At 40.6% G+C, this 14,207-nt stretch overlaps 1 protein-coding gene across 1 annotated transcript in view; it reads right to left on the bottom strand.

Annotated features, from left to right (window-relative positions):
• IARS1 (isoleucyl-tRNA synthetase 1) overlaps window positions 1-14,207 on the bottom strand; it is an 84,680-nt gene that overhangs the window by 40,971 nt on the left and 29,502 nt on the right. The window contains exons 12-13 of the mRNA XM_041490009.1: window positions 11,585-11,683; window positions 1,173-1,299 (exon numbers count right to left, since the gene is read on the bottom strand). Of these exons, the coding sequence (XP_041345943.1) occupies window positions 1,173-1,299; window positions 11,585-11,683 (226 nt within the window). The remainder of the gene's footprint in view (window positions 1-1,172; window positions 1,300-11,584; window positions 11,684-14,207) is intronic.

The following is a 14,207-nucleotide window of genomic DNA, read 5'->3' as shown; positions in this document are numbered from 1 at the left end:
GACAGAAGCATTCGGTTTGTCTGTAATTTACAAACACACTCACAGCACAAGTAGAACCCAAATGCTAAGGCTTTCTCAGATACTTAAATCCTAATTGCAGGAGTAGCTCCCTCCCTCTCCCAATATCTCCCTGCCTACCAAGATTCCCAGTGAAGAGGAAATAAAAAATGCTTTATGGTGCACATCTAAGCAATGACAAGTTAAAGATCATAAAATACTTCTCTAGCAGATGTTTTCCTACTCGAGGTCTTTCAGATCTAAAATGAAGAGTAAAACCTTTTCAAATCAAGAGAGAGAAAAATAAAGGCTTGGGATGCTGCCATCAGTATCTCCCTTCCCTGCACACACCCTGACACTGAGTACCATTTCTTACTTCTAGCATGAGGGAGGCTTTTCATGTGTCTAATGGAACTAACCCAATTAAAAAAAAAAAAAAAAAAAAAAAAAAAAAAAAAAACAAACAAAAACCCCCACACAAAAAAAAAAAAAACTAAACCCATTCTACTTTTTCTTAGAAAGAGTTTTAAAACCATCAAAATTGTGTTAAGTGTTCACTCGTGCCCTCTGCATTATGCTACCAATGCAGGGTACCTTACAACTTGACAAAGCTCATTTCTAGCATTTCCATCATACATTTTCATCATTCCACTAGACTCATATTTTTACAGTCTACTACATTCACATTTGTGGCACTACAAATATGAATTCACTGTTCTGCTGTAGTGGACTTGCTTTTATGCCTTCAGCAACTCATTTGGCTTGAAGTAACCAGCCACCAGAATATCAAAAGCAGACTTAAAGGAGTTACGATAAAAAATAAAAAAAAAATCTCCTCCTTGCCATTTTCTCACTGCATTTATTATTTCCTTCAGATTTGCCATCACTGCAAATTCTTCTGGGAAAGACAAGATTAATTTTAATGTAAAAACCAAGAAAAATTGCTTGCAGTTCTCAAGCAAAAGCAAAGAATACCTGTAGAGGCACACAAATGCACCCATAAATATGCACAGACCTATCACCTATTACACACATACAGATGGGTTATACAGATATGCTGTTAAAACATGTAAACAGGACTGCAGGCTGCAGCAGCCAAAGATACACCAAAACAAGCAAACAACAAGTACAGGCAGGGTTTTTGCCAGCTGGAAGCTTTCATGTTGCTCACTCACCTCTTCCAAATCCTCGCTGACCCACAGAGGGATGGGGGTGCCCCAGTAGCGGTTCCGAGAGATGGCCCAGTCTCGGGCGTCCTTCAGCCAGTTCCCAAAGCGCTTCTCCCTCACGAAATCTGGAACCCTGTGCCAAAAAAAACAACAGTATTCATGTACCACTAGGTTCCACTTAAAAGAAAGCTGATGAGAATTGGTTATATTTGATTTTATCCACCAAAGAAGTTCATTTCAGCACTGATTGACTTGGAGCACGTTCATGTTACAGCTCTGGCTGCTGCAAGGCCTGTGGAGGTGCTGCCAAAAAACACAAGACTGCCTTCTTCTCATCTCAGGTAAGCTGCAGAAGTGAAAAACACCAGATTCATTTTACCATAAAGTAACTCAGGAAAACATGGCAACATAAAATAGATTCGTTAGGGATGAAACAATGGCCAAAGTCCTCAGGACAGTCCAACACTGGAGGATTATGGCTAAGAGTGATCACAACACTACTGCTTAAATAACATACAGAAAAAGATTTTGAGGTTGAAGGAAATTCCCATGATTAAAAAGCCTGGAGCAATAGCATCAAAAGACATCTTGGATTATGTGTGGGCATCCAGGTACATGCACATTAATCAGGCTGACAGATCATACAAAAAATCCTTTCCAAGCTATTTATCAGCTCACTTTGAATTACCTGATTAAGAAACAAAACACAGCCCCCAACCACAGAACCCTATCAATGCTTGCTAAAACCTCATTTTGAGCACTAATGGGCACCGAGGGATGTTAAAGACAAATTTTCATTGTATGAAAGTGTCTTGGAGCTCAAAGGTTAACGCCAGCACCTGATGCCCTGCGAGGTTCCTGGTTGTGCTAAGTAGCCTGGTGGTTTGATTAGAACCATTAGAACCATTTTCTCCCAGGATGTAAACAAACAAATAACTATTTACCCAATGATTATATGCAGATGAAGGAAAGCAATCGGTTTCATAGTCAACAATATGCTCCCCTCATGCCTAAAGGTGGATTTCAAAATACCAAATTCAAATGAAACTCACAGAAAGAGCAACCTTAAGACAGTGTCAGATAGACAGAAGTTGTGAATGAGCAGCTCACAACAATAAAGTAGCTCTGGAACTGAGCTTTTAGCAACCCATGGTAGTTTTGCTGGGTTTGTTTTTCCAGTCTAACTAGAAAGGCCCTTCCCAAAGTCTGAGCTGGATTGGGAGAGCCACGGTTTCCAAAGGGGGAGCAGCCAAGCTACAAAGCACACAGGGTCTCTTCCACCTTTTCTTTCAGAAGCTCTTGGTCCTCTTGTCAAGTATTTCTTTTAAAAGAACATTTTTAATCACAGATTAGTCCCAAGAGTAACAAATATGAAAGGCTCCTTTAGAGGAAAAATTAAAAGAATGGATTCATATGACACATTGGGGTAGGGTTTGGTCCAGTAGCAGGAGATTTATGAAATAAGTGTGAACAAAAAAAAAAAAGGCAAGCTATTGATGAAAATAAACGTCACTCTCTTTTAAAAGTTTTATCCATGATGATGCCATGTGGAGATCTAAAGGCTTCTTGATGCCAGTGTTGTCTCAAGTGGATAAAAAGTACCCTTAAAAGCCTCACTAAATATCAGCCTCAGGTTCCACAGCTTCCCTCGCTATTTCTGGAGTTACTTTCAGCTGCAGAGTTGTCTTCTGTAACACTTCTCGAACAAAAATCTAATATAAAAAATTTTTAAACAAACTCAGTGACTCATGTTTCACATGACATCTGTAGCCCTGCTTTGAAATGTAGAACGTATACAGGCTTTCCCAATTTGGTTCAGCGTGGGATCATTACTATTAACTTGCTGTGCTGACCTTAGGAGACCCTCTCTCCAAACACAAGTGGAAACTGTACAAAGTTCATTAGCATTTGCCCAACGTTCCACTAATGTGGAAAACTTCTCTTTACATCACTCCTAAACTAGTTTCCATTTTTCAGAAGTTGTTAGACACTGATTAGCTGAAATTATTAGTCCCATTTAACATAGCTAGAGGCTGAGACAATCCCCCAATGACATTAAAATGCTAAGAGTTTCAACTCTGCCTCCTCAAAACACGCCTGAAAAATTAATTTTATCCCCAAAGTGGACATTAACCACAAAAATGTATGTGGTGTGATCTCTCTCTCTGAGCTATGAAAGCATATAATTTACCTCTTCTGGTAAAATTGTCTGACCCTGCTGCCAGTTTTCAGTGGAACATAAAACACAAACCACTTCATCTCCTATGAACCACATTTGCAACAATGATCTGTGGCTCTTTAGAGGTACAAGGCAGGAATAACAGTGGCACAGGCATCAAGTCAAATGAAAAGAGCCTGCATCTCACAGCCATTCTGAGCCCATCACTCAAAGAAGTGTAACTTAAAGCAGTTGGGTTTTGCCTCTCAGAGATGCTGCCCATGGATGCTGCCCAAGGGCAGACACAGCCTCCAGCTGGGATCAAGCTGGAAGAGGGATCAGCAGCAGGAACAGCCATGCCAGGCACAGCCCTTCCAGTCTGGAGCCCATTTCTTTTACTTATTCTCACTAGATTTAGCTCCAGATAGCTCAGCTTAACACTTACCTACATATCACAAGGGAAAAAATAAAATCAGAGGCACCTTCTACTTAAGTATTTTATTAGGCTAGGAAAAAAAAGAGTATTCTCAGTGATGTTGTTATTAGCACCTGATCTTTATTTAAACCAGGTTAGTGTTCTTATAGAGTTTGTCAGTTCCTTTTCATCCTGCTCTTAGGTATTTTCTTGGTGTATTTCTCGTGTTAAATTTTCATAAAGACACCATCCTGCCACAGGCATGTATTAGTCGAGGGAATGTTTTTTACTCTTCCATCTACACAAAGCAGCTGGAAGATAAATGAAAAGCCCTCTCCCATGTGCCAATGCACACGTTTTTCATGTTTAACCCCACACCCCTCACAAACCCCCTTCAGGCTGACAGCACAAACCTCAGGTTCCTGCTGGTGACCACTGGGTTTGGGTGTGACCAGAGGGTGCTCAGTTCTGCCTGTTCAGACCCCCTGGACTGGCACTGGACACCTTCACCCCTCAGAGAGGATCAAGCACCAGCAACCAACAGCCCCATGAGGCTGCAAGTGAAAAATCAAAGCAGTCCCATCTCTCCAGAAGCCATCGTGCTGCAGCTCCTCAAACTGAGCTGTGACAAACAGGGTTTTTTTATTTCCCAACTGGCCTACAATTTGTTTGACCTTCAAATTTCTCTGCAAAATGACACAGATAGGATTTCATACTTCTTTCTCTGACATTTAGCAAGGTTAAGGAGGCTGCTGCCTCAGCAGGTCAGGGAGCTCTTGATTCATGGGTGTGGAACAGTGTGGGGCAATTTCAATTTCTCCTCTTGGCACCCAGGACAGGGCACTAAATAACCTTCAGCATGCAGACACTGCAGAAGTTGGAAAGTTCAGGGAACTGAACTCCACAACACAAAGGAATAAATATTGTTTTGCCAAATCATAAATTAAAAAGATTCTGAGTCAAAGTACATCAGTTCCAACCTGTTTGAATGTTCATGTCTATCTTACTTTCCCAACATCAAAACTCGATCGTACAAGTCAGAGATAATGAAAATTATTCATTTGCTGCAAATTTCCGTGTCCATTTTTGACTGTTTGTTCCTATTTTTGAAGCAGATGTGGGGTTTTGCTTAATTCATGCATTGCTAAGTCCTCTGCACAGTCAACTCCCACATCCTTTCTTGGTAGCTACTCATTTTCTTCATGTCTAAAATAAAAATTCCATTTAACAAGCGAAAAAAACCCATGAAGAGCAAAGCAAAACCCAGTCTTTTAACAACATTTATTAACTTATTACAACAGGAACCGTCTTCTTTGCCTTCTCAGTCTATGCACCACTCAGCATCCAAGTCACACAAGCAATGTGGGCATGGATGTGAAAAGAGCAAATATTGACCACCTTCAACCCCAGAGCAGAACTGAGTCTGCTGACAGTGAGCTACCACAGGCTGAGCCAGTGGGTTCTCACCACTAATAAACACTCAAGGAACAGCATCAATTAAAAGAAAGAAATTTGCTTTCTGACTCTTGTCTCCAGAGGAAAAATGTACAGGATGCAAATAAAAAATATTCTAAATTATTACATAATCCAGAAGGAAACTTATTAAAAGGATGAAGACATCTGCTCCTTTCCTATAGATATATTTTAAAGCATGTTTCTTGTGCTCATAACACAACTGCAAATACTGAACTGAGCCCCTTATTCCATCTGAGAGCTCAGATGTTCTCTGAGCTGGCTCACCGTGCCCCAGTCACGGGATGCAGGAACTGCCTCAAAGCAGCACCATCCCTCTTTTCTGTAAACACAAACAGCACTGCCAAAACAAAACACTGCCCCTGCACAAGCCTCGTGTTTCATCATCAGCTCAACGTGAAAAGCTGTTTCAGATATTACATAAAGATAGGCTAATCCTTTCTCACTCTTCATTGTTCTTCTCACCAGCTAATTTTACTCATTATATTCTCTGCAAAACCACAGCACTTTTATGTATTGGGTAAGATTCACTTCATAATTGCTAATTAAAGGAGTTAAGACTGTAAAGTTGATAAACAAAATATTACCTTAAGCAGTGGGAATTAGGGGACCTAATACCAGATTAAGAACTCTAATACAGCTTTGGTTCTGAGAGGATGGTCCCAGATCAGTCTTGTCCTTTGGCAAGCTGGTAACTTTTTAAGTGCCACCTGAAATCAGGAATCAGTTTTAAGACTGGAAAAGAGAAAGTTACTCTTCCAGAAGACAGCTGAGTTGTATAAACAACACCAAAGGTGATGAAGTAGTTATTCTATGTCATCTAACTAAATATGTACAGATTTATTTAAATTCCTAGCATACCAACTGGGGGGTTTGTTTTAGGTGTAGAATTTGGCTTTCTTTTTAAACATTAACCAACCCTTAAAAGACAAAGGCTTAAATTCCATTATGTTAATTTACTCTAATAACAAGCCTCCTTCAACATGCCCTCAAATTGATTTTTAACGGTTTTTAATTCAAAGAGATAAAATAAGCAACTATTCATGCCCTTTTGGCACTTTAATTAGCGCCAATCTATATCATGGACCTAATTAAACATGGGGGGAGGCGGGAGGGAGGAGAGGGGAAGGGAGGAAAGGTCAGTGTGTGCCGGGCAGAATTTCCACTGCAGCAGCTCTGCTCCTTAGCCTGGGAGAGCTGCTGCAATGGTGCAACCCCACACACCCCACTCGAGCCTGGGCTGCCTGCACCGCTGCATTTTCTGCTTCTGGTGCAGCTTACAGGGGCTAGATAAGCTGTGCTTTCAATCATTCTGATCTCCCAATGTTTCTCTTGCCTCTTTTCTCCTGGTTCCCATGGCAACCCCCACGTTGTGGTGCGACTGCAATGCTGCTGCAGACGCAGCCCCGGCACCGTCACCGCCGCTCCTGGACGCAGCCCTGACCTCCAGCGCTGGCACACACCCACCAAAAACCCTGCTGCATCTCCCTTCCACCACCCAGGCACCCTGCTAATTGCTGCTCAAACTCTTTATCTTATCAACAATCCCTGCAGCCCGAAGCCAGGGAGAAGGGAAGCTTCCACTGTCCTTCTCTCTGCACAGTTTCCTTGGGAATATTCTAACATTTACTGGCACAAAGTACTTTTGTAGGGCATCAGCACTCAGGATCCATTTCAATCCACATATATCAATGCATTTGCATTCCTGTGACAGTGGCAGACATTCAACACACTGCTCATGTCACAGATTTATCAGCTGCCCAAGAAAATCACGCTGGAGTTGCTTAGTGAACTGGTATTTGGGAGTTTATTTCATAAGCTTTTCCTTGAAGGAAAAAAAAAAGCTTTAGGTGACCCTTCAGTGGGACTGGAGAGGTACCTCTGCATTCATGGCATCACCAGCAACCTCTGCACAAGAGGCTCAGAGAGGAAACAGCAAAATTAAGGCACAGCAGAACACAAACCATCAAAATCCAGTGAACAAGCCTCCAAATGCACTTTTAATCCTCAGCCATGTCTGATAACAGACAGTAATAAAACCTTCTCTAAATTAGACAAACACAAGGCTAACCCTGCAGCAATTTTTTTCCACCTCCTGCTGTAGGCAATGGCACTAATTTTGATTTTTCCTTGGGAAATGTTGCCATCTAGTGACTCCATATTGCTGTACACATCACAATTGCTACTAGAGGGAGGATCTCATTTGTAGTCACGATTCCCCAGTAAGAAAAGCATGACTGATGACTCAAAGAGTTACGATTGCATGGAGATACTAAAGAAAACAAAAAAATAAAAAAATCTGCACACACCATACATTTAAAACGGTTCAGATGATTTACATTAATATTAACAAACTAAGAAAGAAAATGTCCTCAGATTTTCTATAAAATAAAAATAAGCAGCAAAAGAAGGAAAAAGGACTCACTGATTTCCTTCCATTGCTCTACAATCCTGTTATGATTTAAAATTCTGTTGCCCTGCTAAAGACTCAGATTCCTCATGTGAGCAAAAATGACAAGTTCAGTAAAATAAACATTTGCTTTCTATTGTGGATGGGCTCCATAGCCCACACTGCACAGCCTCAGGGTTTCTGACACAAACAGGCATCATTCCTGATCACATCTCACCTTTCCACAGGTGGGAGACAGTTTTGTGGTCAAAGATTAAAATGACCAGGATCAAAAGCTTCTCCAAAGCTTGATGTGCTCGATGGACACATAAGAAGACACCTGGGCTCACCCAGGAGCTGCAGGGAGTGAGTGCAAAACTCTCACTTCAACTTCACTCACAGAAATGTGCTGTAGGTGGCATTTCCAGCAAGCACTAACAGCTCAAGTCATGGAAGTCAGGAAAACAATACCTTCAACCATACATCAAGCTCTTTATTACAGCACCTGAGTTCTTCAGTGGTGAGAAGATGCCAGAACAAAAGGTTTGGCTTCTTTGAAGTCCCTGACTGTCTCCCATCACTTCTTTCCTTCCACTGATGCTCATTTTTCCACTCCCCCAAGTGCTGCACATCTTACGCAAACAATGTCAGAACTGCACAATGTCTTTAATATTAGAAACTTGGCAACAGTTACAGGTCAATGTTTCAGGAGTTACTGAAGGAGAACTTTAAGTGAGGGAGGTTTAAAAGAAAGAAGAAGGAAAAAAAAAAGAGTTCAAAGCTGATATTTAAATACAAACTACAGAGTCTTTTCTATCAGTCTGCAATAATGGAAATAAAACATCCACTGCCAGAAGGATGAGCTACAACACTTTGGAATTCTCATTAGAAGTTGCATGGATTTATTGCTTACAGTAACTTATAAATTTTCAATTTACACCAACTTTGAACACTGATGACAGGAATTAGTCCTATATTGTAATTACAATCTAAGGTGGCCTGGTTTAGTCTGTGGGTACATAAAAAATGCTCTTTCAACAAACCATTTGAGAAAATGATGGTGACAACAATTAAGGCTGAAATCCAGACAGCACCTTGGTGCTGCATCCAACTCTCCTTATCAAGAGAATAGAAAGCCAAGATCTGACAAAGTCTGGATTTTACAGCAGCCAAATCTGCCCCTCTTCATCTCAAATACAGCAGTAGTGGGTGCCTGAATGCCAAATAGAAGATAACCTTTTTAATTTAAAATTTCTTTAAATAAGATCTCAGTTACACAGTAAAGAACATTTAGTAAGGGAAACTTCAATTAAAGGATGAGCACAGCCCCCTTAAATACTGTTCCAATTGTGCATTTTCATCAACATGCAACACAACTTAATTCCCAGTCTGACTGAAATAAGGATGCAACAGAGCAGAGAGGGTTTCTTGGCTTCTGGTTTTACAAAAATGCTGGCACATTACTCATGCAACCATTATTGGAAGTGATAGTTAAATTCATTTTGAAAAATGAAAATAGAGTTACTGGTTTTAATAAATTTTGAATGACTGTGGCCTTATAAGTTGGGTAATTCACTAAAAAACTAATTAGAAATGCAATCAGGTTGCAAAGTTTGTCCAAGTATGTTTAATCTATTTCATCAGAAAGGATATCTATCAAGAGGGCAGCTATTCTTAAGGGACAACATACCTATCAGTCATTTACAGGAATAAAAAAAGCAATGCAGTCAAACCCATTTTGTAAAGGTTAATATAGTCTGAAAAGCATTTATCCCAAATTTTCTCATTTTCAGGACATGCTGAAGCCCCAGAGAGTCCAAAAATAAATTTTTTAAAAGCTACATATTATTGCTGTGACACTTTCAGAGATCAAGTCTCTTCAAAAGCAGAAAAAGTAGGTTTTGGGAAGGAAGGAGTTCCCAAAATTTAAATAAATTAATACTGCAGAAGGCCAGCAGTCTCAATGCCCAAGCAAAACTGGCATCAATGGAGAATACATGAAGAAAACCTCAAAAACACTCCCTTATTTTTTATAAAAGCTGGATTTTAAAAGCCAACTTCAAGATTACCCAGTATTCAAATTACTATGAAATCACACACTGGAAATACATATTATTTATTAATAATTCTGTGATCATACATCTCTACTTGTAGCTATAATCCCAACAAACACTTCCCAAAATCCTTAAGACCACACGGTTTTAAGAGGAGTCCTGAGGAATCAGTTTTATGTTCAGTTATGGAATTGTGTTCAGACTCAGGAATTGCCTAAGGGACAAATGGTTCCTGTAATTCCAAACATTTTGAAAATTGCCAAATGATGGCATTGCCTGCTCTTCTCACCAACCTTTGCAACAGCAGCTCCAACATTTGCTACCACTTGTATCCCTACTACTCAGCACTAACAAAAAGCACCACTGAAACCCCAAATATGTGCATGAGGCAGGGTTCAAACTGATCAGTAATTCTTACTAATTAGTGTCTCTTGGATGAATGAAGGTCACTTAGCAGCTCCTTCCTGAAGCTCTGCTTCTGGAAAAGCAAAACCCATCCATTCAAGCACTTCTTAACAGGATCATTATATTTTTTCTTCTGTTCATGTGAAAATTAAATATGCAGGTCTACTGTCATCCCAACAGTGAAAGCATCTTGAGGAAGCTAATTAAAGCTAAGAACAAACACTTTCACCCCCTCTCCAGCTTATTTTTGCCCCAAAGGAGGATCACAGTATGTTCTGCTATGGAAAACAGAAAACAGCATTTACTAATCTCTAAACTCTCCCGACACAGGCAGACTGGGCGAGTGCTGCTTGGCAAAGCCAGGCTGCAGCATTGCTGGGCAGGCTCCCTTCTGGATCACTGACTTTTCCCACAGATCCCAGGATTTACACTGCCTTCACTACGTCAGCAGTTATGCAAAAGCTGCTCATGGAGAATTTAATTGCCAGCTACTGTCCATGAAAAAAAGGCAGCACAAGCTGTAATTGCTCACTGAAGGTTGAGTCACCTTCTTTATAAGAGGCAAATGAGGTGGGAGAGGGGTGGAATCCCAGCTCTCCCTGCAGCCCTCATAAGGAAAGACTGAATGAGGTTGTAATCTCCAAGTTTTCCTCGCTCACTGGGAGGTCTCAGCTTCCCAGGCACAAGTGATGGATGACAGGAAGGGAAATACAAATGCAGCTTATGAAAGTGCAGAAGCTAAGGTCCTTTTGTTACTAACACACCACAAACCCAGCCCTGACTCCCTAAAAGGCCACCTGCAGCAACAATTCCCTCGTACTGCACTTAATAATGCATTTAAGTTGTTATCTAAAGCTCATCTGCTGTTTTCTACACAAATCTCACACAAGTATTTTTCACACTCCGTATATACATGTCAAGATTTCATTTTTGCCATTAACAGACTTTTTTTCTTTAAACCTGTGTAACTGAGTTTACCTACAACAATTAGGGCAGCTGGGTTGAGCTTTTTGTCGCTTTTTGAGGGGAGAGTGGGCGTGGATTTTTTCTTCAAATGCACCTCTAATGAAGTAATCAACCTTATCTGTAATAACTAGATGAAAAAACCCACAACTTGTCTAAAAATTAGTTTAATTTAGAACAATATATACACACCACTAAGCTGCCTCTATTACTGTCTCAGGTGGAGGCTTTTGGGAAGCACATCCTTGCTCCTGCAGGATGATTCTCCTCTGCAGTTTCTCTCATGTGGAATTGTTTAGGTTTGCAAACCATGATTGGAGGGCACTTTTAATGACCCTGTAGTGTATTTCCCTGTAAATTACTAGGAAATATTCAACCTTGATAGAACTGAGATAAAACACTGTTTAGAACTGGTCCCAGTAGCACTGTCTGAACAAGAGAGGAAATATGAAGCAGAGTGAGCATAGGAACAGGGGAATAGCTTTGGAGAGCTCCAGCACACACCCCCTACCCTCCAACTCCAGGGAAAGGAATAAATCAGATTTCTGCAGGACACATTACCAGTAGCACTGGGCATTATTCTCCAGCAGCTTGTCCACCATGTGCTCCACCCTGACAAACCAGCTGGGCACAGCTTTGTAGATCAGCGGAGTATCTGACCTGTGCAGGGAAGGGAATAAAACAAACAAAAACATTTTTAAATGCGAAGTTATTTATAAAGTGCTCTTTAATATTTATTTTTGCACATGACAGTCTCCTTTTCACAGACTGAGTTCACTGCTGCTGAAATATTATCACAGTTAAAGGTTGAGGTTTGTTTGGTTTGTTAAATTACAAAAACTGTTACACTTAGGTGCACTACTATTTTGAAATCTAGTCCTGAAGAAAAACTTTACAGCCTTCAAACCCAGTAATTCAAGGAATTTGTATAGCAAGAGCAATCATGAGAATGTTCAAACAATACCTGAATTTGAAATTTGTGCTCCTACATAGTACAACATGATGAACTTCAGTAACTATTAAAATGAGTCATATTTCAGTCTTCCACATGAGCTCATTCTGCATCACTTTTTATGTGTACATGGGCCTGAAAAGCCAGGGAACATTATGCTGTGCTTTTACTACTTGCATTTAAAATAATAATCACAAATCATAAAGAAGTAACAGTACCTAGGGTTAACCAGAAGGAAATGCCATTCCAGGAGGAGAGGGAAAGCAAGAAATTAGCATATAAAAGAAGTTTTAAATATATCTTAACATATTCCTTACTTCAATAAGGAATAAAAGAAAATCCTTATGGGGGGAGAGTAGTTTCACAACTTGGGATTGCTTAGAAAGGGAGACACAATTGGCCAGAGCACAGATTGAGCAATTTCCTACATTATTTGGGAAAATCGGTATCTCCAAGCATCTGACTGCAGTGCTCCAACCCAGTCCCTGATTTATCAGTTCTATAATAACTGCTTAAGGTCTTGAATAACTGTTCAGGCAGCACATCCTTCTAAAGGATCCTGGGATCCAACAGTGGGCACAGGTCACTAGCAGGAGCTCAGACATTTCTCATCCTTCCCATCCATCCCATTCTTCCATGATGAGGAGGGAGAAGAGCCCTAGAGGATGGGATCTGTGTGTGTTGGTACAGAGAAGCAAACACCACTGAGATAAGCTCATTCTCCTTTAGCATCAATCAACCCAAAACATTAGAGGATGGGATCTGTGTGTGGGTACAGAGAAGCAAACACCACTGAGATAAGCTCATTCTCCTTTAGCATCAATCCACCCCACAAAATGTTTCTGAAAAATATTACTTTTGTTTAAGTCACTTTGGTTCAGAGCTTGGCAATACACAAAAATTCACCAGCAAAGACTCTGGGAGACTCCTGTTATCTCCCATGTGCAGTCAGCACTACAAACAGCCAAAGTTTAATTCATTTTACTTATATCCACAGCAAGAACACATTTGAAATCCAGCAACTACTGCAGATTATGATGCAAATTAAAATTGCTACTGTGCCAGCACTTGCTAAAGGTGCACCTGCCTGACCCACAAAAGAAAGAAAAACTCACAGCAAAGGTTGTTCAGACCTTAAAAGCTGAACTCAGAGTGCACAAAGCCCAACAATAAAAAGCACATTGTTTCTTTTAACACTACGTTTCAAAAGACTTTTCATTTTAACTATAACCTGTATGTTTCCACGTGCTTAAGTGTTAAAGTACCTATAACCTTAAAGGAAATGCTGAAAGCTCAAACTAATAATAATGTAGCTGTGTCCTAGCTATTAAATGCAAACCTACTGATGGTTTGCTAACAAATTTAAGTCCTAACAACTAAAAAATGGGAACAGTTGAGTTCACTGCTCATACAGCAGCAAGATCCCAGTAAAAAAGAAAGCATTCCCCAAACTACAAGGTGTTCTGAATTCACCAAGTATCTTGTTTCAGAGGCGCTGAAAAGTGATAAATTGCCATCACAAGATCTTGAGGAACTGGAAACAAGGAGAATAAAAATTTTACATTAAAAATTGATATTAAAAATTCTCACATGGTCTTAGCGTGTTGGGAAAGGAAGGTTGGGATAATGGTGGCAGCCCAGCTCTGTGAGGAGAGCAGCAGGTGGGGCTGGCTGGTCCAGGGGCAGAGTGGCCTCAGAGGCAGGGAGATCCATGACAAAGGCCCAGCAGGGGAACCATTCCCCAGGCTTTCCACCCAACACCAAGGTTATAACACCTCATAACCTCTAAGCACCCACAGGGCTCTCAACAGTAAAGGGGAGAGGGCAAACTTTCCCTGAATATTTTTCTTCTGTCTGTACTACCAAGCAGTGCCTCAGCAGGAGACTGGAGAGAACAAAACAAAAACTGCCCAAGCAGTGACACCTCCCACGTTTCTGCCCCTCATGACTGGTGAGAAGGTGGAGGAATCCAGATTGAACTGGGTTTTACTGTAGAATTAAATGAGAAATTCTCATTGCTGGGTTTTGTTTTCCATCAACACAAGGGGAAAACCACCCAGACAGACCTTAAGTCAAAGTCTGATGCTCACAAAGTTCCTGCCTAACCATTCCTCTCTATCCCAGTTGAACTAAGTTTTGTTCTCCTTACAGACAGGTCATTTAGAAACACATCAGAAGAATAAAATCACTTTAATTGTGATCCTCTTCCGTTTTCTTGTAATTTGGGAATGA

The sequence above is a fragment of the Pyrgilauda ruficollis genome, unplaced genomic scaffold (genome assembly GCF_017590135.1).
Source record: "Pyrgilauda ruficollis isolate IOZ18807 unplaced genomic scaffold, ASM1759013v1 scaffold97, whole genome shotgun sequence".
Taxonomy (NCBI): domain Eukaryota; kingdom Metazoa; phylum Chordata; class Aves; order Passeriformes; family Passeridae; genus Pyrgilauda; species Pyrgilauda ruficollis.
Note: the sequence above shows the minus strand (reverse complement) of the source record. Positions and strands in the feature narration are given on the sequence as shown.